The sequence below is a fragment of the Chaetodon trifascialis genome, chromosome 6 (assembly GCF_039877785.1).
Source record: "Chaetodon trifascialis isolate fChaTrf1 chromosome 6, fChaTrf1.hap1, whole genome shotgun sequence".
NCBI lineage: Eukaryota > Metazoa > Chordata > Actinopteri > Chaetodontiformes > Chaetodontidae > Chaetodon > Chaetodon trifascialis.
The window spans coordinates 14,592,768-14,613,312 of NC_092061.1; the positions used below are offsets into that span (position 1 = coordinate 14,592,768).

Below are 20,545 nucleotides of genomic sequence, written 5' to 3' on the forward strand. Positions count from 1 at the left end.
CATTAACATGCTCATACCCTCGTGACCACACAGCTGGTGTCTGGCTCCCTCCCTCTGAGGACATTTACTCGGTTACATATAAGCATACATGGAGTGTTTCCATGTTACTTTATACTTCTGCTCCACGACACGTCAGACGCAAACACATTTGTCCCACAGCTTTGGTGACTGTAGTTTCTTTTCAGATTGTAATTTTTGATACCCTTCCTGTCCAGTGAAAACCATGTATCTCCACATTTGGTAATTTGGATTGTGAATGTTTCTAATAAACCGAAAGATTAAGTGTTCATTTTGTAATACCTCTTAAGAAAAATTAACTACATAAAAACATGGTTCTCACAGGACATATGAAGATTTTATATGATATGATGGAGGACTGCAGATTAAACTATCAGCATATAAAGTAGTTCAGATGAGTCCAACCATAGACACACATCAGTAAAGTGCAGCATACACATTAATGCAGTATCAATATTAAGCATTTTACTGTGCAATGAGTACTTTTACAATTGATACTTTAAGCACATTTTGCTAGAACTTACACACTTCAGTTTAAATAAGGTTTTGATACAGGATTTTTACATGTAATGGAGCGTTTTAGCAGTATGGTATCAATACTTTTACATAAGCAAGACGGGTCTGAACACTTCTTCCATTACCGCTTGCAGCAGAATACTTGTTGCCGCATAGATTATTTGAGAGTTCCCTCAAAGAGCAGATTCTTTTCCACCAAATCTATAAACATTTGCTATAAATGGTCAGTTCAGTTGATATCAGTGTTTGCAACTGAACTTCCTGAGTTTATGGTTTATCACTTTCTGGCTGACAGCTTCATGCAGCTGACACCATGTGATCTATCATCACATAGTTGTTATCCATCATCAACCCACTCCTATAAAGCGCATACTGGGTCAGCTGCCACCTCACACACACACGCACGTTCACCTCAAGCTCTGCATGCTAAACAAAATCTGAGGATAATTGACTCATTAACTATCAATGCTCCTCTTACATTATCACGCCACTGAAACCAAACAACTGGAGACAAAAGCTTAGCTTAGTCAGATAAATGTGTTTACGTGCACCTAAGTCACCAGATTACTCTGACAAATCATGATAAATAAATACTCTGAGTTCTTGTTTACATGCACTGTAGTAACTGTAAATCTGCATATGCATGCAGATTCAGTGTCTTTATATGAACTTAAACCCCCTCATCATCACTGTTGACCTGCATCCTAATGTCAACCCCAAGAAAAGGAACATTTGGGTAAAATATAACCTTAAAAAATATAAGCCTAAATAGGAATTGTTTGATAATAAATTCAGCCTCATGTTTCTGAATAAGAATATGATAAATATGGTACAGTTATTGTTTGTAAGTTGTTTATCAAATTAAGATGTAGCGTAGCATTAATGGTCTTGCCTCCAGTAGACGGTGGGATTGTTTTAGTGAAATAGTAACTTTAAGATTACAGAAATTACAATGTTAGTCCAGAATCCATCAATGGAGGTTTAAAGTTTAAAAGTGTTGCCAACCTCTGAGAAGAGCTGCTGCTCAAATCCAGGAACTGACATCAGTGTGTCTTTCTCTGGGTGTGTTTAAAAACAAGTTTTGTTTAAACCACACCAGCCTTTGAACTGAGATTCCAACAGCAATGTTATCACAGAGCACATTTGCACTACTGAAACTTGAAACCAGTTGTACAGCTCCAGCGACCAATATGTTTTATAACAACAATAAATCAAACAACTCAAAACATGTCACTCACAAAGATTTTTACCCATTATTTGGGTTTTTGAATATTTAAAATATATTTTAAGTATTTTCCTTTGGGAGATGGTTCAGGCCAAAACCAAGCTTAAAGAGAGTGAATATTATACATATTCATCAGGTGCAAGAATGGATTACCAAAGGCTGCAGGTTATTTGCTTGGCAGTAACTTTGTGATCATTTAAATAACTGCAACTGTGTTTGGTAACACTCTGTCTCCCACTTATGCACAACTGAAGATTTCAGGTGTCACAGACACTATGCATTCTGTACAAATGTATTCACGTATGTTGGATGTTGTTGTATGTAAATGTAGCTATCTTTAGGCAGGCATAAGGATCATTCTGCAGAAACAATTCCTCCTGCGGGAACAATACTCCTGAAATGATAAGGGCCTTAAAGTGACACTTGTATTATTTACTAATCTTGAAGCCCCCTCTTGTAGAGGGCCCCTGGGTTAAATTTGGGTTTTACAACCTTTATTATCATGGATTATATTGTGTATAATGTACTTAGATGATGCTTATTCCTAAATAAACTTTGTTTTACATATAAATACATTCATACATCTTGTCTAAACACGAGAAGCTACTTACTCACTGAAGACAGTAATTATGGGCTTACAGCACATTTTTTGCCCTGGGGCCATTTTTGCAGGCTAATCTGGTCCTGATCAGGTGACCAGAGACAGACTCAAAATTAATGCTAATGTTGCTCCTCGTGTGCTTGGTAGTGCTAGACCAGTGTTTGTTAACAGTGGGAGGGTTGTAATTTGATAACTACAACCGGAACATACTTACATCATACATCATATTCCAGTCGATACTCCACAGAATGACATTGATGCAGACTAATTTACACTGCATAATGTTCAGGCTATGAAGTCCTGGGCAGATGGTTTGGTTCAGCAATCATGTTGGAACTCGTGTGTATTAGTGGACATGTTGTATACAAGTACCAAATACCATGTTGTGTAAAAATGCCAATTCCTGTTTTCAAGAAAATGTCCAGTTAGCCCTGTTATCCAACCTTGTGTCAAATGGGTTATGCCAGCATAACTACCCAGTCCAAAGTGTGTGGATGTCCTATGTAGACCAATAAAGGCAGTGCAAGCAACAACCATCAGATGGCACTGTGGTTAAAACAGACGCTCCCACTGTGCGTGAAGGCGAGCAGAAAGACCCCATTAGAACATTTTAGTGGACGCTGAACGTGTTGGTAAGGCAGCAGTACAGCGGCAGAAAAAAAAGAGGGCAGATTATGCAAGTAAGGTCGCTATTATAAAAGCTGGTGAAGGCACTGTCACTCGACAGGGAGGGAGGGGTGCGTCACCGTTAGCGCGCCTCTGATTGGCTGAGTTGCCGTTTCAAGGCAGGGCGAAATGTGTGGACCTTTGACGTCACGGTAGATGTGGGCATGCGCGGTGACCAACGTCAACCCCGTGGCTTTATGAAAGGCGAAATCCCTCCATGGGCTGAGCGTGCGGCAGCGCTTTAAAACCCCGTCTGTTGAAGAGAAGGTGCTTGTCTCAGTAGAGCCAGGCTTGAAGACGTTTCAGCTCATCACCACAGTCCGTCCTCTTTGGGCTTCCTCCGGCTTCAAGTGTAGTCTATCTTCGGCCCCCATCCCCTACCCTGCGCACCGCTTCAACAACACAAACCACGGGGACGAGCCAACGGACGTAACGTTAGCCGAGAAGGGAAGTGGGCTCCGTCTTCTCTTTTCATCACGCAGGTGAGCACAAAACATGCCGTTTGTAATCCCGTGAGACAAACTTAACATTCATGTGTGGAAGCAGGACGTTCAGAAACTCCTGCTTCTGATGTCCCCTCTGCTTCGTCGTTGCAGCCAGAGCTGAAGCTGGAGAATGGGTAACGGTTAACGTAAAGATGTAACGTAGCGTGAAGGCTCTCGCCTCCGGAAGCTAGCTAGAGGAATTCATGTGCCGGCTTGTCCGCTGATACTGAATAGTGGTCCTGAAACACAAGGCCCAAATAGTCAGTCTCAGGAAAAATACATTTCATGCAGGAAGTATTACTTATCTGGATGATGTGGAGGCCAGATGTCTCAGGGTTTCTAGATATGAGCGTTTTATTGTGACTCCAAATCCCAAAACGCAACAAAGGAAGACTAAACATGCATCGCTACTTGGCCTAGTCCTGTATCATTTGAGTTAAGACCCCGAAGGATAGAGCTGGAAAGACACTACACCTTCCACTCTGCACTAACTGGGACACAAGAGCTTATTTGGCCATTAGGATTTATTGGCTCTTGGTGATGGGGTCCTGGCAACGTGTCGAGGCAGGTGTGTGCTTACAGTACAGTGCAGTATCTGTGTTTGTGCATCCGTCGTAGACAAACACACATTACCAAGCAGGTAAAATGAGCAGACTACGGAAGAGAACATCATGTATTGTTGACAGTTGAAGATGCAGTATGTTTTGGGGTCGGGAGTTGGAGGCCCAGTGTTTGTCAGATGTGTAATAATTGAGCATCTAATCCTGATGCCACGAAGCAGTTTGACTGTTCTGCTCTCAGTCTAATCAATTTGTAGTGGAATTTCCAGATAACGCTGCTGTTCGTAGTTTGGGCATGATTTCACCTGCTTTCAAGGTTCCAGGAGAGCAAAATAGTTTGAAGAAATGTTTAGTACAAATAACAACTTTTATTGTGAGGTCAATGCATTTCAACTAGTATAAACACTGCAAGTTTTCTTTTCACTAAAAATGTTGAGGCTTCTTCATTCCCTGTTTACTCATCAGCAGATTCTGACATAAGCTATAAAGATGACATCGGCCGCAGGTTTTCACACTGGGGTGATGACCATCATTTGTCTATCTGTGTCCATAAAACCAAGGAAACTGTGTGGTGTCATGGCCCTGTTTGCATGGCCTTGACATCAGATGGCTAATGTCTCTTATATTTAGTGATGCATGTTGAGAGCGGTCATAGCTGGCACATACATGTTGAAAATATTTGTTCATATAACTTCTTTTTTTTTTCCAGAGATTCAGAGTGTCAGTTGTCTGTATTAATACAATGAAAAATTTTCACACATTTTCCTACATTATGGCATTACCAGTGAATTTGTAAAAGTAATGGTGAAGCCTGAGGCTGCAGTTCCTAGTTTGGTATAAACTACAGGGAAGCTCTTTGGCACGCTCTCAGCTCATACCCTCCAGATATTTCTGGGTAATTGACGAGTTGACAGGCCAGTTTTAATGTGACCTTCCTCATGTGTTGCACAATGATTATGAGACATTGAATCCTGGTAGGAGGTACAGGAATCCATTGTGTAAGCACAACCGTCACAAACATGTTTGTGACGGTTGAACAGTTATGCTTTAGTTTAAATTTTTTTTTTTTTTTGCCAATTAAGTGTTTTCTATTCATTAATTCCTTTTTATCCTAGACACATATAGCAAACTTGAGCCTTGAAGACAGTGTGAAAATATCTTGGTATTTATCTATATCTTATCTGTATCTTTATCCAATATCCAGAAAAGAATTCAGTGCTCGGCAGCATATTTTTATGTCAAGTCATTAAATCAAGTGGTCATCTTAGATTTTATTTCTGAATTACAATTGTGTGTTGGGCTAAGTTTTTTTTGTTTTTGAATGCCTGCTGTGTGTTAAATGCGGCAGTTCAATCTGTGTACACAACTCCATTCTGGCATGCTGAGTATTTTGCATTGCACCTGTGCCTGCAGTTTGCATAGGACTTGCATCTCGTATTGTGGTACACTGGTGTGGGAACAAGACCAAGCTTTGTCTCTGTCTCAGCTTGATTGATTTCTACTGTTGTACAACAGCAATGGCAATGTTAGTGTTCATGTAGTATGTCTAATTATTGCAGTCAACATTGGGCCTTAAATCGAAACTATGGGAACTGGTCATTTGAGCTCTATTGTTTGCAATTATTTTAGGATTTAGTATCCTGCTGAGTCACTCATAAACCCAAAGCAAAGGACCAAAATAAGTTTTATTAGTGGAGTGTGCATACAAGGAATTTGGTTCCCAGCAGCTCACAGTGCACATGTACGTATAGCTGGTCCCAAAACAAACGCAATAGCTTTATAATTGGTTTAAATGTTAAAAGGGCAATAAGCCATAGAAATGGAGCCAGACAGGTTTCTTGTTTTAAAGGGCACAGGTATCCAGATGACTCAGTAAACCTGAGTTATCTTGGCAGCGGACACAACCTCATGGTAAGCCTCGTCACTGTCTCAGATGAGACTGATTGGGGTTGGGGAATTTGACAGAGAGGACCTTGGTGTGGTGTTAAGGGAGAAGTGCTGCAGGGACAGTTGGCATCACTAGGTGGCGCCAGTGCTTACTGCACAGGTGCTGATTGTCAGGTTCTCCAGCCTCACCTGCTGCTTCCTGTCTGAGAGGAAGTCGATGATTCAATGACGTGTGCATCCAAAGATGTCTCAGTAGCAGGACTCCATCATTTGTACCTGTGATGAATGTCTTGCTTGGTGACCATTGTGATGGTGGAGCATTTGACGTAGAAAGCAAAGTCACCAGTTGTTGAGAACAGTTGTTTTGTTATTCTTTAAAAGTGCGGGCATACATCCTCCTTTCGAAATCCAATCTTAAGTACAGGTTGAGAGGCAGGTGGGTCAGTTGAATTGGTTCGAGTGTTATGGCCTCAAGCCTCCAAACAACTTGTCCCTGCAATTGTAGGTCTGTCCTCCCAGAGGACGTAAGCCACGTTGAGGGAAATTATGCCAGACAGAACCCAGATGATGAAATTCAAAACAAAGATGCCACAATGTCTGGCTGTGCTAAGTACAAGAGGAGGAGCATCAACAAACAATCAGATTGTATGTTTGTTCTTTGAACCAAACCAAGATATTGGATGGAAAGATCATTCCTTTCGAGCAGCAGATCAAGGCTATGGATAAAGAGATGGTGTTGTGCCAGCCAATTTGATGAAAGGGACACCTTTTATTAAAAATGCTCTCACATGCGTCACTCCTGGTCAGGGCTGCAACTAACAATTATTATTGTATTAATAGGGGAAAATGGGGATATTTCAGGAGCGAGAACCAGTCTGGCATTTTAGCCTGAAAATGACAAATGATTATCAGAATATTTGCATATTAATTTTCTGTCAATCACCCAATTGACTTATCAACTAATCATTTTAGCTCTAGGCATGTTTAAAAAGCATTTCATCATGTTTAAAAAGCAATAAGTCGTCACAAAGGCACATACTTCGCCAATGAAGCCAATTCTGAAAATGTCACTGCATTTGATGTTTTTCCTAATTTGATATTCACTTATTCTCACACGCAAGACTGAACAGGTGAAATGGTTTAAGTAACATTACTTAAGTTTAAGTAATGTTTGCAGCAGAGCTAAGAGTGTGCAACCCATTTTGCTTCATAAGTGTTAGTTGTACACCCTTCCTTTTACCTTTTCATTTAAAGTAAGAGCCGTTTCAGGCTAAAACATATAATTACAGGGTGCTGTGTGTGTGTGGTTCAGTATCAGGACTACTTCTCTAATCTAGGCACCCGGAAAGGAGCGAGGCTACTGACCAGCTGCTGTTTCCTGTTGTCCTTACATGAGTCAGTACATGTAGATGTGCAGTCATCACTCTGTAAATGAGGCCAATAAATATAGTGTTCTTCCCCATTTGCCTGAAAGGTGCATAGGTAATTACTTAGAAGGAAATTTACTGGCAGTTGAGTTCAGCTTTGACCAAAAACCCCAATCATCACATGCATCGTTTCCTCAGGTTCCTTGTTTGGCTTACACGTGAGACACTCGCTAATTGCACAAAGCAAAAACCTGTTTAGTGACTGTGAGGATCTTTATCTGGAAAATGTGTTTTCCAGCCTCTCACAGTAGCTCCTCCCCAGTCAGTCTGACTTACAGTAAATGAGCAGAGGATCACCTCACAGGATGTCAGGCCAGGCAGGAACAGGCACAGTGAGGTGAACTAGGTCACAGAAATGGATTCCTGGCCCTGTTTGCTGAAGGCAGCGTGTGACTAAGATTACACCATAGTGCTGGGTCATGCTGTGCCCTCCCACTGTAGTGTGTGTGTGTGTGTGTGTGTGTGTGTGTGTGTGTGTGTGTGTGTGTGTGTGTGTGTGTGGTAGTGATGTTGGGTGATAAATGGTAAGATTTGAGCTCTGAACGGTATGCCTTAAAATAATATTTACTTTTTATTTCCCTTTGCAGTCTGTTTATTGCAGTACTTTTTTTTTTCTTGCTAAATAAGCTAAAAAGGGCTTTTGCTCATAGTGGCTACACATAGTGTTTTTCTAACTTTCTGTTTATGTGCGTGACAAAAGAAATAGAGTAAGATGGGGATTAAAAGGCCAAAGGCGGCACAGCAAACCATATGATTCTTGCATAACAAGGACTGAGCAGCATAGGCAGCAGTTTAAAACTAACCTCCTGTTCATTCATCACTGTGACAGTATCAAAGAAAGATTTATTGTCACCAGTGAGGTGATATTTGTGAGCTCCTTCCAATACTTAAGGGCAGGTTTTTAGGATAATATCAAGTCTTTGTTTCAGAATGAATCCTATGTCAAAATTACAATCCTGCTCAATCATAGAGGAACATCCTCTGTTGTGTGTGTTTGGCTGCTGATATAACATCACCCAATGTTCAATTGCACTGTTTTAAAAATGAGAGAAAACTGTCAGTGATTTGCTGGGTCACATCTGGCCTGGTATAACGAATTTGTGAGTGAATGAATATTCAATAGATTTTTCTTTGTATTTTAAAGATTTCCTGAGTGTGGGTGGTGATGTGTGGTTTAATAAGACCAGTGGGGCCACTTATTGATTTATTGGGAATCACGCCTAATAAAGTAGTGCAGATGCTTGTGCATGCGTGCATGTGTGTGAGGTACAGACATGTTCTCTCTGAGAGTGTTTTAAGCTTCTGTTTTAACAGTTTTACACCAAAATTAGTGTATATGAGGTTTTTTTTTCTGATAAACACAGCTCACTGGAATTTATTTATTTGGTGAAGTTGAAATGAGTGCACATACAAAGGCTGTATTATACTGATCCAGATTGCTGTCAAATCTAGAGCCTATCAGATGCCCAGCACTGTACACAAGACAACCCTTAAAACAAACGATATGCAACCTAACACATGCACATGCACATACACATACACTGCTGGCAAAGTGTCAAGGTGGGTCAAGGTTAGAACTAGCAAAATCATGTCACATTCACCAAAGGGCCAACTAAGGCGCTGACACTTTGTTGAATGATCAACCACACGCACACACAAACAAATACAAATACACAAGCAAGTAGTCAAATCAGTGGGTGCCAAGTAGACCAACTCCAAAAGTGGCTGCCATAGACCATCAGCCACACACCATGACCCAGCAAGATCTGCCACTACAACAAAACAAAATGGACTCCATGTGGTCTTAAAACATATACAAGCTACACTGAGGAATGTAGGAAATAAGCAACACAAACTGACCTGATAAACTGGGAGGCCACAGTTATCCAGTGATCTGTGGAGTGACTGTAGCCCAACCACAAAAAAGGATCACAACATATCTAATTTGTTACATTTAAATACACAACAGCAGTAACACCCAAACAACCACACCAAAAAGTAGATTTCATTAGCCACAACACAAAGTGGGCTTCATCAACCACATCATTAAGTGGTCACACTGTAGTCAAGTAGTACACACAAATGTTGCCAACTTACACTTAAACAGCAACCCACAGTGACCCAACAAAGAGTGGAGTGCAGTTCCCACAACATAAAGGTCACAAACCACAGGTCACCGCACACAAGTATCCATCACAACTACACAAGACCAAGTGACCAAACAAAAAGTAGAGTCATCTCACACAAAAGCCATTACAACCAAGTTTCTGTGCAAAGTGCGAGTTGAAACGTAGAACTCAGTGCGTCACTGGACACCAAAGATGTTTTCAACTGCAGAACACTGCCCCCATTCAGGATCAACACCTAAAATAAGAAACCTTCCCAGTTAACCAGTAAAAAGCACAACTGAACAAGCAGCAACAAGCACAAATAATGAAACAACAGATGACTACGAAGGAAGCATCACATAGGACTAACAATTCAATATTATCAACTTCCAGTGGAATTGTATCATGTTGAATTGTGGATTGTCAAAATCATTGTCTGCAACTATTTTGATGGATCCCAGTCACACTTTTTAAGCAATGTGGAATAGAAAACTTCATTTCTTTAGGTTTTAAATATTAGTCAGACAGAACACGCAATTTGATGATCACCTTGGACTTGAGGAAACTATGATCAGCATTTTTCACTATTTCCATTTTATAGACCAAGTGATAACTGGATTTATCAAGGAGTCCCTACTTACAGTCCTAGTTTCAAGCAAAGTGGAATTAAAAACTAATAAAACAAGGTGCTAATGTTTTGGTCTAATGTAACATTAAACAGTGTAACACCCCTTGTCCCCTTTCCATCTCACTTTGGCTTATCACTGTAGCTGAATAAATGCCTGCATGTAGCACTGATGTCCATCAATCTCTATTAAAAAAAAAAAAAAAAAATCTAATCAGCCACGGCCCAGATTTTGTGCCTCACTTCCAGATGGTTAAATGTTGTAGCTTGTCCTTCGAGGCAGTCAGTGCAGTTTTGAAAATACTGGAACTGAGCAATGACCCACATCATAAGTTTCATAAAAATTTAATCAGCAACATGACAGATGATGGATTGACTGCTAGCAGCAGACTAAAGAGCATTTGTAATTGACTTACCTACTCATTTCTAGCCTACTGGAAGTGGTCCATTTGAAGTCTATGTCTACATCCACACAAGTCGTCTAATTTTTTTTAAATGCTGTTGTAAAGATCCATGAACATAAGAGTTCTAATTGTTAACATTGGTACATGTAGCCAACACCAGCTAGCAAAGCATTCTTTAAAAAGTAAACTCCAATAGCTGAAAGGTTTATCATGGACCCTGTCGGTCGATGCAATTGTTATCAAATGACTGCTTTTAAAAGCCTGTTCCTATAATCTTTCAAAATAAAAGTATAAGTGATGCAAGTGATCCTCTTCCAATGAAATCAAATCAATGTGAAACAACCACTCAGCACACAAGAGGCTGGACTGCACATTATTTTTTTCAATTATTTAGTTGTACTTAGAATGTCAAAACAGTGAAAACTGTCAATGTAGCATGTTCCAATTCCTAATTTCTTCTATTCAACCTCACATTTAAGAAACTTGTTCTGTGTGTGCTGCTCTCAGCAGTGAAGTCTGTGGTTCAGTCCTTGCAGGTCACTTTCAGTATACAGGATAGTAATGTTTTGCATGTAGAGCAGTGTGAGCTTGTTGCATGCTGAAAATCTTAATCTAGGCCTCGTTCCTATATCTATCTTCTCCTGGCTTAGGGGTCTTTGTGTGCAGGGCCTCACCCTGTGATGCCTCCTTATCTCTCTGGGCCTTATTTGTTTCGTCAGTACTGTCCTATCTGTCTTCATGTGCACACCAAAATGTCCTCTAAAATGTCTTTCTTTGTGTGTTTGTGGTGATCCAGCTGCAGAGTTGGGTGTCTTTTGATGGTAAGCAGAAATATTGAAAATTTTACTCCGGAGATGAAACAGTTAGTTAGCAACTTATCGATTTGTCTATTGACATATGGTTAAGTGACTGCTATTTTTTTAGTTATTTGTTTGTTTGTTTTTTTCTAAGCAAAAAAGCTCTCAAGTTGTTGCTTCTCCAATGTGATGTGTTGCTGCTTTTCTCTGATTTATGTCATTAACTGAATATCTGAAATAACACCTTTTATATTTTCTAACATTTCTAACATAGATGAAACAGTTGATTTATTAATCCAAAAATATCAGCAGATTTATTGATAATGAAAATAATTGTTAGTTACAGCCCTAGTAGTATGTAAGAAACTGGCCTGAAGTTGCAGAACTTTACAATTTATGTACTGTAGTATCTTACCTCTAAAATACAACAGTCTGTTTTAAACACTTAATGTAAATCAGTTGTTTGCCGTGAAAACAGTGTCTGCTTTAACATCTCCGGTTCAGCATTATGAAACTGCTAAGGGGCTGAAAGGAGGTAATCTGTCTCCACAGTCACTGTACAAGCAAATGAAACTGGTTACACCGTTGTGAGCAACAGCCGGAGCTTGGCTTGGGTGTGCTTAAAGGATTTCATCAACTTCAAGCAACAAAGGATACCTTTTAATCTTAAATATCTCTGCTGGGCTTGATGAAAAAAATTCCTGAGCCTGTGGGTGGTGGAGCAACCTTAAAGAATCGTGTACAGTTACAGTACAGGCCTACTTTGTCTGAGAACAAATGTGAGGAACTGCGTGTGCTTGCGTGTGTCTAACCTTCAACGCCCATTCACGTGCTGCTGATAGCATGCTGTGTGGGTGTAGGTGTTGCTTTGAGAACAGGATGGAAATGCAGTGAAAGGCTGAACGTCTCTATTCCTCTGATCTATGTAACTGTCTTTCCTGCTGCTTTGGTTTCTTTAGCTGAGAAATGTGTTTGTACAGCACAGCATGGGAGTCCACCTGCTGCTAAACTGTAAAGTATCAAAGAAAGCAGGATTTTTTGGAGGGGCCAAATTTAAAAAAAAAAAAAAAAAAAAAAAAGGTCACAGCATAGTTCAAGTTAATTTTTAACTGGAAGTTGATTAAATTTCCCATACAATGATGAAAGTCAGCAGTCAGTATACAAACTTATTTGTACTTTCAGTACAGTTATATCATCACAACCCTTGCTGTTCCTTTTTTTTTTTCTTCGGCCAGTCCTCTGCCTGTCTCTTACAATCCAGGTGGCAAAACTTAGAGGAAGAGAAAGTCAGTACTGTCAGTACATTTGAAATGAAGATGGTGTCGTGTGCTGACAGGTTACTCCTGAATGATGGTGCACTTTTAGCTGCTACTAAGTACATTATACTTGTATGTTTGTATGCTTTGTCAAAAAGCATTTTTAAGTGTTTTAAAAGATGCTGTTGCTTCTATTTCTTTTAGGTTTTAGCCTTGTATCTTTTTGATTAGCACAAATAAGGCAACTACTTCAGTCAGTCAAGGTGTACACACTGTAATACACAGTACACAGAAACATTCAGTCTATGGCTCACTTAAACCAGCGACCTGCTCACATGGCATAATTGAGTTACAAAACCAGATCAGCTCACACATGCGCCTGCTTTCTTTTTCTTGAGGTTGCATGAATCAGCAAGTAAATTCAACATCTGCGGTTTCTCTTGGAAGTTGTGTAAAGGATGTTTGGCTAAGAGCTTTGGTTGTCTGTGTGAATTATTAGTATTGACTTTCTTTGCTTCTGACAGCTGTCACAATAATTTGATGTTTAGAACAAATGGGTGTGAGTGTGTGTGCATGGACCCGTGCATGTGTGCACATGTATCTGAAGTTGGTATCCACTTGATTTGACTGGCCAAATCGGTATCTTGTGACATGAAGAAATAAGTGTCTGTAGGTGTATGTTCCAACCACAGACCTCAGCAGGTGATTTCATGATTTAGTTCCTCTTTTCTTTTTAAAGCTGTTGGTTTAGACCCAAATTCTTGTTTCAGTTGATCCCATTGAGGACCGAGCGTATGTGGCAGCATTTGGCGACCCATATAGAAGTACCACACTCCCGCATCTTTTTTTTTTTCTTCTTCTTCTTTTCAGTTTTTCAGTTGAAAATCTCTGAACTATGCAGAAAGGCCCTGGTGTCATCACTCACCCCTTTTCAGCCAACCAATGTTACATTTTGATGGGGCAGGACTCATCACCCATCAAAATGGAAAACAGAGGAGAGGCTTGTTCTGGCCCTGTGTGTCTATCCTGACTTTTGATATGTCAGACAGAATCTATCATAACAGAGACAGAAAAGAAATGTATGATGTGTGGGATGAAGGGGAGACAGCATGCAGTTTGCATCATCAAGATTCTAAACTGAAGCAGGTTTGTATCACTTGCGGGTCCGACTGGATGGTTCAGAGGAGCGAGGAGTCAGCAGTCAATGGCAATATGAAACAGAGCAGTTAATACAATAGGTTTTCCAAAATTTGCAGGCACCTTCAGATAGAAGTCAGTCTTACTTCATATAGTGGCACAGTCTGTTGACCCTGTAACTGTGCTGCTGAGCTAAACTCTTATCTCCATTCACCTCCGCTCCACTGACAAGACGCTGACCAACGTAAACATGACCTTACAGGCATTTTACAATATCTCGTCCCTGCACTCCCTGCGTGGTGAAATACGAACCCATCACGTGTACCCAGCCATGTAAAGAGTCTGCTGTCACATGCACTGTGTATCTTTAAGAGCATGGCTGCACACACGTGCATACCTGAACATATTACCAAAACATTACTTGCGCACTAATTTTCTATCATGATTTCCTGGTACAAATAATTTCACAGCGGTAATGAAACGACTTTTGATGCTTGATTGGCAGGTTTAATAATTTGCTTGTTGAATAGGATAGCAGCTGGCTGAGTGTTGAAGTGTTCAGGGAAAAATAGAACAGGAACCTGTCACATGGCTTTGGATCTCATTATGAAGCAAAATACTTCAAAATACAAATGATAAGCAACTTATTCTCTTATCTTGTGTTCTCATTAGTACCTTTCCAAACAGGACCGTGCAACATGGCTATTGAAATAAGTCCAAGATGTCTAATGCACACCTGGTCCTACCTTGTCAACCTTGATGGTCTCATTGTACAGATGATTTTGTCAATTATTGATGTATCATCTCAGGTGTTGTAATTTGACCCCTTTTTCCAGTGGTTATTTTAGCCTGTGGCTCTGCTGTTACCAAGAGTTGAAGGTTTTGGTCTGTTGGTCAAACAAAACAAGCAGTTTTAAGATGTCACTTTGGGCTTTGAGAAATTGTGATGGACATTTTCTCTCAGTAAACAGTCTCTCTCAATTACTTGAGAATATAATCAGATTAATCAATAATGTAAATTACTGTTAGTTGTAGCAGCAGTATAAAGATGCTGGTATTTCATTTCGTTGTGAATTTATTTATCCTTTAGGGACAGTGACACTGAAAGTCTCTGCTGGTGACAATACCCATACATTGCTCTAAAACAGCTGCAGGCTTAATATAGTTCAGAATTTCTGACTGAACTACAGACGAACATCTGGCGGCGATGAAGGCGATACACACGTGTGTTACTGAAACACATATTTGGCGCTAAAGATGAAACCGCCAACACAAACATCTGGTGTGAAGTCCTCCTCCAGTGGAATCCCACACAACACGGCAGGAGCAGGAGCACAGGATCCACAGATCAGGTTACCATGGTTATAGATCCAGGCAGCAGCTCAGTCCACCAGCCTGCATATTCTGGGATGAACTAAAATTACCACCACAGTTGTCTTTGTTCCTCCTGGCTCTCCTTTTCTTCAGTGCTTTTCCTGTTTTCTCTGATACACAGTCACACTTTTTCTGCTTTTGTCCTCTTCGTGTTATCTTTTAAATACTGTGAAAAGTTATTTTATGTTTATGAAACTGCAGATTTCCCCTTTGTTACATAATCACATGAACTCAGTTTCACTTCTCTCCTCTCTCGCTCCAGTTCCCTTCGTCTCTCTTGTTTTCTCTTTGGTTGTCTGATGCTTGTTTGTTTGCATGTGTGTGCGTGTGTAGATAGATTCCCAGTCAACACTAACTGACAGAAAATACCGGGATGATGAGTGTTTTTGTCTCCTCGGGCAACAGTGGAAAAGAGCATTTGAGGATTTCATGCTACAGTAGCATGGCTCTTCTGGTGCTGGCTCATGCCTCATCAGACTGTCAAGCTAGCTTCATTCTGGACACTGTGTCCTCAACCTGAGGGTATGCGCGCCAAAAATGAAGTCATCATGTCTCTCGTATCAAGCGTGAAGGCTCTGCAAGTCGTCATGGTGCCTTGCCGTTCACCTCTGAAAAATTACATTTTTTCCCATTTTGATTTTTCCTCATTCTTTTATTTTGGGGTGTGTTTGTCTGTTTTGACCCCCTTAGAGAGACAGTTTCAAGAGAGATGGACAACTGATTACTTACTGCGTACGTACTGACTGCTTTTGTTGAGTTTAATTCGACAGCTTCCTAATAACAATCTCAAGGAGCATTACTCCACTGAACATGCAGGGCAGTGTGCTCAGCGGTCACAGGGGAAAAATTGAATGTTTGAAAAAAAAGGGTTATTTTTCTGCCATGTATTGGAGCAGCCATCCTGCAGTAGGAGAGAAATGTCAGGCCAGTGACGTTAAGGTAATTTGAGTTTGAGTGCCTGGTTTAAAACTTGTATGGTCATCTGACTGCTGATGTTTTCCGCCTGGTGGATTTCCTTTTTGTGATGGTGCCATGTTTGCCAAGATCTTAGCTTGATTATATCAAGCTCCTTTAACATCCTCAACCCCAGCTGGACTCCACTCCACACTTTTTCAAATATTAACATGCTGATCATGATTGGGAGAGTGGCTTGACTGTGGCAACACAAACAATGCAATGCTCATGTATAGCTCAACTTTCTCTATATAAGGATAACCTTGGCTGGCTGCTCCAGCCACCTGTTGATGAGGACTGGCTTATTTCCCCCCCCCCATTATTCCTAAAATGACACACACCCTCTAGATGGAAGACTTACTTGCAGCATAATTAATTGTAGCTACCTTCCTAAAACTACATTTCACCTAAGAATCTGAATTGGATTCATCACTACACTAACGTTTTGCTTGTGATTAAATGCTGTCTGTCAAATTAACTTATGTCTCACCTCCTTCCTCCTCCTCCTCTTCCTCCTCATCTTTGACCCTTCTGCCTCTCTCCTCTCTTCCTCCTCCCCTCGTCTCTTCCGCTCTTTCCTCTTTTCTCTCGTCCTCTTCTACCTCCTCCTTTCCCCCTCTCTCTTGCCCCTTCCACACAGATGCTCCCAGCCGCCCAGCTTGACAGGAGTGATGGGATGTGTCAACTAGGTATTACACCTATCCCAACATTTTTACACTGCAAGCAGGCAGACTGGCTGGGTGGGAAATGATATTCTGGGATAAAAGAGAAAAAAAAAAGATAAACTGTGACAAGGCACAGTGCAGGTGATGCTAGATAGGCGTCTGCTGACAATTAATAGGACAGTTAATATCTGTTTTGTAAAGTAAAGATATCAGCTCCTACTCTTTAAGCCTGAACAGTGAGGAGTTTATCTAAATGCAATTCTTTTGTATAAAGTATTTTCAAGTGGTGCATCATTGCCTTTTTATACTTCAAATGTTTTGGTGGGAGGCCAGTAAAATAGGGCAATTGTCCAGCTGGACTCGAACTGGGCATTTGTGATTTTATGGTCAGTGTTTTAAAGCTCAAAGCTATCAGGATGCCCTGTTTACTATTTTTTTTCTGAACAATATTCTGATTAAAATTGCTATTATGTTGTGTAAATTAATCTCTAAGCCTATATTGGTGGTTTGTATGGTATAAAGCAAGATGCCTGTACATTTTTAGCAGTCTATAGGTTCATACTGTAGCTAATGAAGTCAACAGTCACAGACTGAACTGTCAACTGTTTTGGAAATTGTCAAGAAGTTTTTTGATAATGTCAGTTATTCTTATAATCACAACCCTGGCAAATTGCTCTTGAATAATGTGCATGTAAGAAACCTGTGAGACATCATGTTAAGTGATTAATTTATTTATGTTCCATGTGGGTCTTAGTTTTGGTAAGTATACCAATAAGTTAGCATGGATTGTAGACAGAGGAATTTCACAAGAAACGTGCCATGTATTTGAGTTTTTAATTCAAAGGCAAAAAAGAGTATATCATCATATTATGAAAAGCAAATGACATTACACTCCTACCATCACCATCTAGACACACACATAAGGAAAAATGGGAAGGCCAAAAACATATTTACCCATACTGCTGTGATATATAACCAATGTTCTTTTTTTATCAGAGTTGGTTTGATAAGTAATTATTTAGTTGGTTTCTAAGTAATGAATAAAATGGCCTTGTTAAATAATGAAATGGCTTTGCATGGAGTCCACTAGGATGAAGGAAACAGGATCCTGAGTGGCAACAAGTTTCAACAAGTTCACCCTTCACTCAACTATAAGACTATTTATTTGCAGGCTAAGGTCAGCATTTGACGTGATCCCCTCAGTGATTCATCATCCATCATGTCCTTGTGTCGTAACACTACTCGAATTAACAGTCAGTCGACCCTGATGATCTAGTAAAGTATTGGTGTGCGATGCCTTTTCATTTGCAGTAGAACATGGTTTTTGAACTGTCTAATGCAGCGGTCTAAAATATCAAAGGCAATACACAGCAACAACAAGTTGTTGTGAAAAGACCAAAGTGCTGTAATTTTGAATATGAAAACAGAATGAATCCTTACAGTTTTGTTAATTCCAGAGATGTCACCAGACATGTAATGTTTGTATGACAACCAAAACTCAATTCACCCACTGTGTGGCTATCTTTTGTAGAGATAGTTAGTCTTTTTCTATATATACATTGTACACCAAACCATCCCTTGAGTGTGTTTGTTAGCGCAACTTTACTTAGACCTGAGAATAATTGATTCCACATCTGTGTGTATGAAGGGAAATACTTCTGAGCAGTTTTGGTTCAGAAAAGACCAGGTGACCGCTTGATTGACTCACAGTCAAAATGTTATTGTATCTTTTATTGGGTTTGGCAGGTAGCTGACTTGCTGACTTTTCACTTGTGTCATTCTTTTGATCCCAATGCTGCCAGTGAGTGACAGTTAATGATTCGCTGAGTTAAAGGCACCGACCAGAAATTAGACCCTGCCATCCCTGCCAGGATAAACCGACATTCCTCTCTCTCTGCCTCGTCTACCTTTTTTTTATTGACACTCAGATCTGATCATTCTGTTCCTCCTCCCTATCAAACACATGTCCATGTTTCTCTCTTTTTCTTGTTTCGTTTTCTTTTTCTCTTTGCATTATCTCACCTCTCCTGCTGTTTGCCTTCTGCTCTCTTCTTGTGTCAGATGGTGACCTGTTGGCAATAAGGATTTTTAACTGAGGCGTAGGTAGAAGTGGTCGTAGTAGCAGTAGTAGTTCTCCCAAAGGTAACTTATTATTTCTCATTTAATTATTTGGTCTATAAAATGCCAGGTAATAGTGGAAAAAATGGCCATTATAATGTCTTACAAGTCAAGATCTTCAGGTGGTTAGTTTTGTCTAAAGAATGGTTCAAATCTAGAAGATACTCAGTCTACTACCACATAAGACAAAGCAAATCTTCTCAACTGAGAAGCTAGAACCAGTTAATTCTGGGCAGGTTTGCTTGAAAAAATGACTTAATTGATGCCTTCAAAGTGTTTCCATAATCTGTTTATTAACCAAAACACCCACAGCAGCCAAAATACACCTGAAATGTTTTTAGATGTAATCCAGAAAAGGAAGCAAATTTTGGCATTAGTTGGGAAAAAAAGCTATCACCAGCATATTTATTTCCTTTTTATTTGATAAATGATAAACAGTTGCAGTTGCATGCTTTTGTCATTCAGAATAGATAACAAAATCAACAACAACATGAGACCTGAGATAAGTCAAGTTTCCAATCAACAAGAAGTGCTGTCCGGCAGCCTCTCAGTCTCTTGGATGTGTTCAGACCCTCACAATGCAGTTAGGATTTAAGAACCGTATAAATCAAAATATTAATCTCTCTGTTTGTCTGTCTTTTTATCCAAGCAGGTGAGGCAGTCCTGGACGATGTAATCGGACTGAAGGATTCATCTGCAGTGTTCACACCAGAGCGAGACAGTGGAGGAACAGAGAAAGAGGAGGAGGACGACATTGAAGAGGCAAGGATGGGCGTGGGGAAGAACACCACTTCCAAGTCGCTGGACAGCAGCAGTGAGGGAGGAAAATATGAAGAGGAAATCAAGCATGGAGCAGACTTCTACCCCATTCCGGTACACGGCTGTGTTTAATGTCCTTGTTATTTTACTGTTGTAAAACTTCATCACAGAGACAAAACCACAGATTCGTAAAGAACATGCTGAGGCAAAGCTCACATAATGAACAAATGACAAAGACAGGATTTGGTCAACATGCATGCAGTCTTATAATTACTGTCCCTCTCCCTCCACCCTCCGCTTCCTAACAGTGTCTCTTTCATTCACCCAAGCTCAGATTTGGCATTTCTTTTTGCTTGGAATGTATTCGTGTTACCGGATGGCCCGAGTACACACTCAAGCTGTATACTTTATGGCCAGTTGGTGCATGCTGCTGCTGCTCCCACTCCGTCCATCCACTTCCTTTGTTTGTCCTCTTGGCATTAGGCCAGAGCTTCATGTAGGTCAAGAAGCAGAATGAACAAACACCTTGTCTGAACCTGTGTGTTTGTGAACTGAGGACACTAATGCCTTGCTCTACCTGCCAGCCAAAATCTGTTTTTGGCAAATCGAGATTGTATTTAGATTGATTTTAAAAAGTCTGGCTAGCAAAAAAACCCCCACATGAAATGCAGTTCCTGCAAATTCAATTCAAGGCATATTTGGAGATGGTTGAAAATACAATTCCAATTGGATTTCCACAGATGCATCTCAGTCTGGATGCTCTGACCACTCAAATCAGATCTCAGTGTCTTTAGCCTTACTCGCAATGCGACACACAGAAGCAGAAGTGCATCAGAGTCATTGCGCTGACTCCAACATTGCATTGTATACCAGCCTCCTCCATCACTGATTTTTTCTGCTGCAACAGACGAGTCCTGCGGCACAACCCTGAGGTTTATTCCCAGAAAGGATCGCAGGACTGTA

At 40.4% G+C, this 20,545-nt stretch overlaps 1 protein-coding gene across 2 annotated transcripts in view; it reads left to right on the plus strand.

Moving 5' to 3' along the window:
* The first annotated feature begins 3,180 nt into the window (after positions 1–3,180).
* slc23a2 (solute carrier family 23 member 2) overlaps positions 3,181–20,545 on the plus strand; it is a 35,696-nt gene continuing 18,331 nt past the window's right edge. Inside the window, exons 1-3 of one of the 2 annotated variants that reach the window (XM_070965134.1) lie at positions 3,181–3,508; positions 16,681–16,729; positions 19,473–19,696. In XM_070965134.1, the coding sequence (XP_070821235.1) occupies positions 16,681–16,729; positions 19,473–19,696 (273 nt within the window). In that variant the 5' untranslated portion in view covers positions 3,181–3,508. The remainder of the gene's footprint in view (positions 3,509–16,680; positions 16,730–19,472; positions 19,697–20,545) is intronic. The other variant, XM_070965135.1, reaches the window with a different exon arrangement.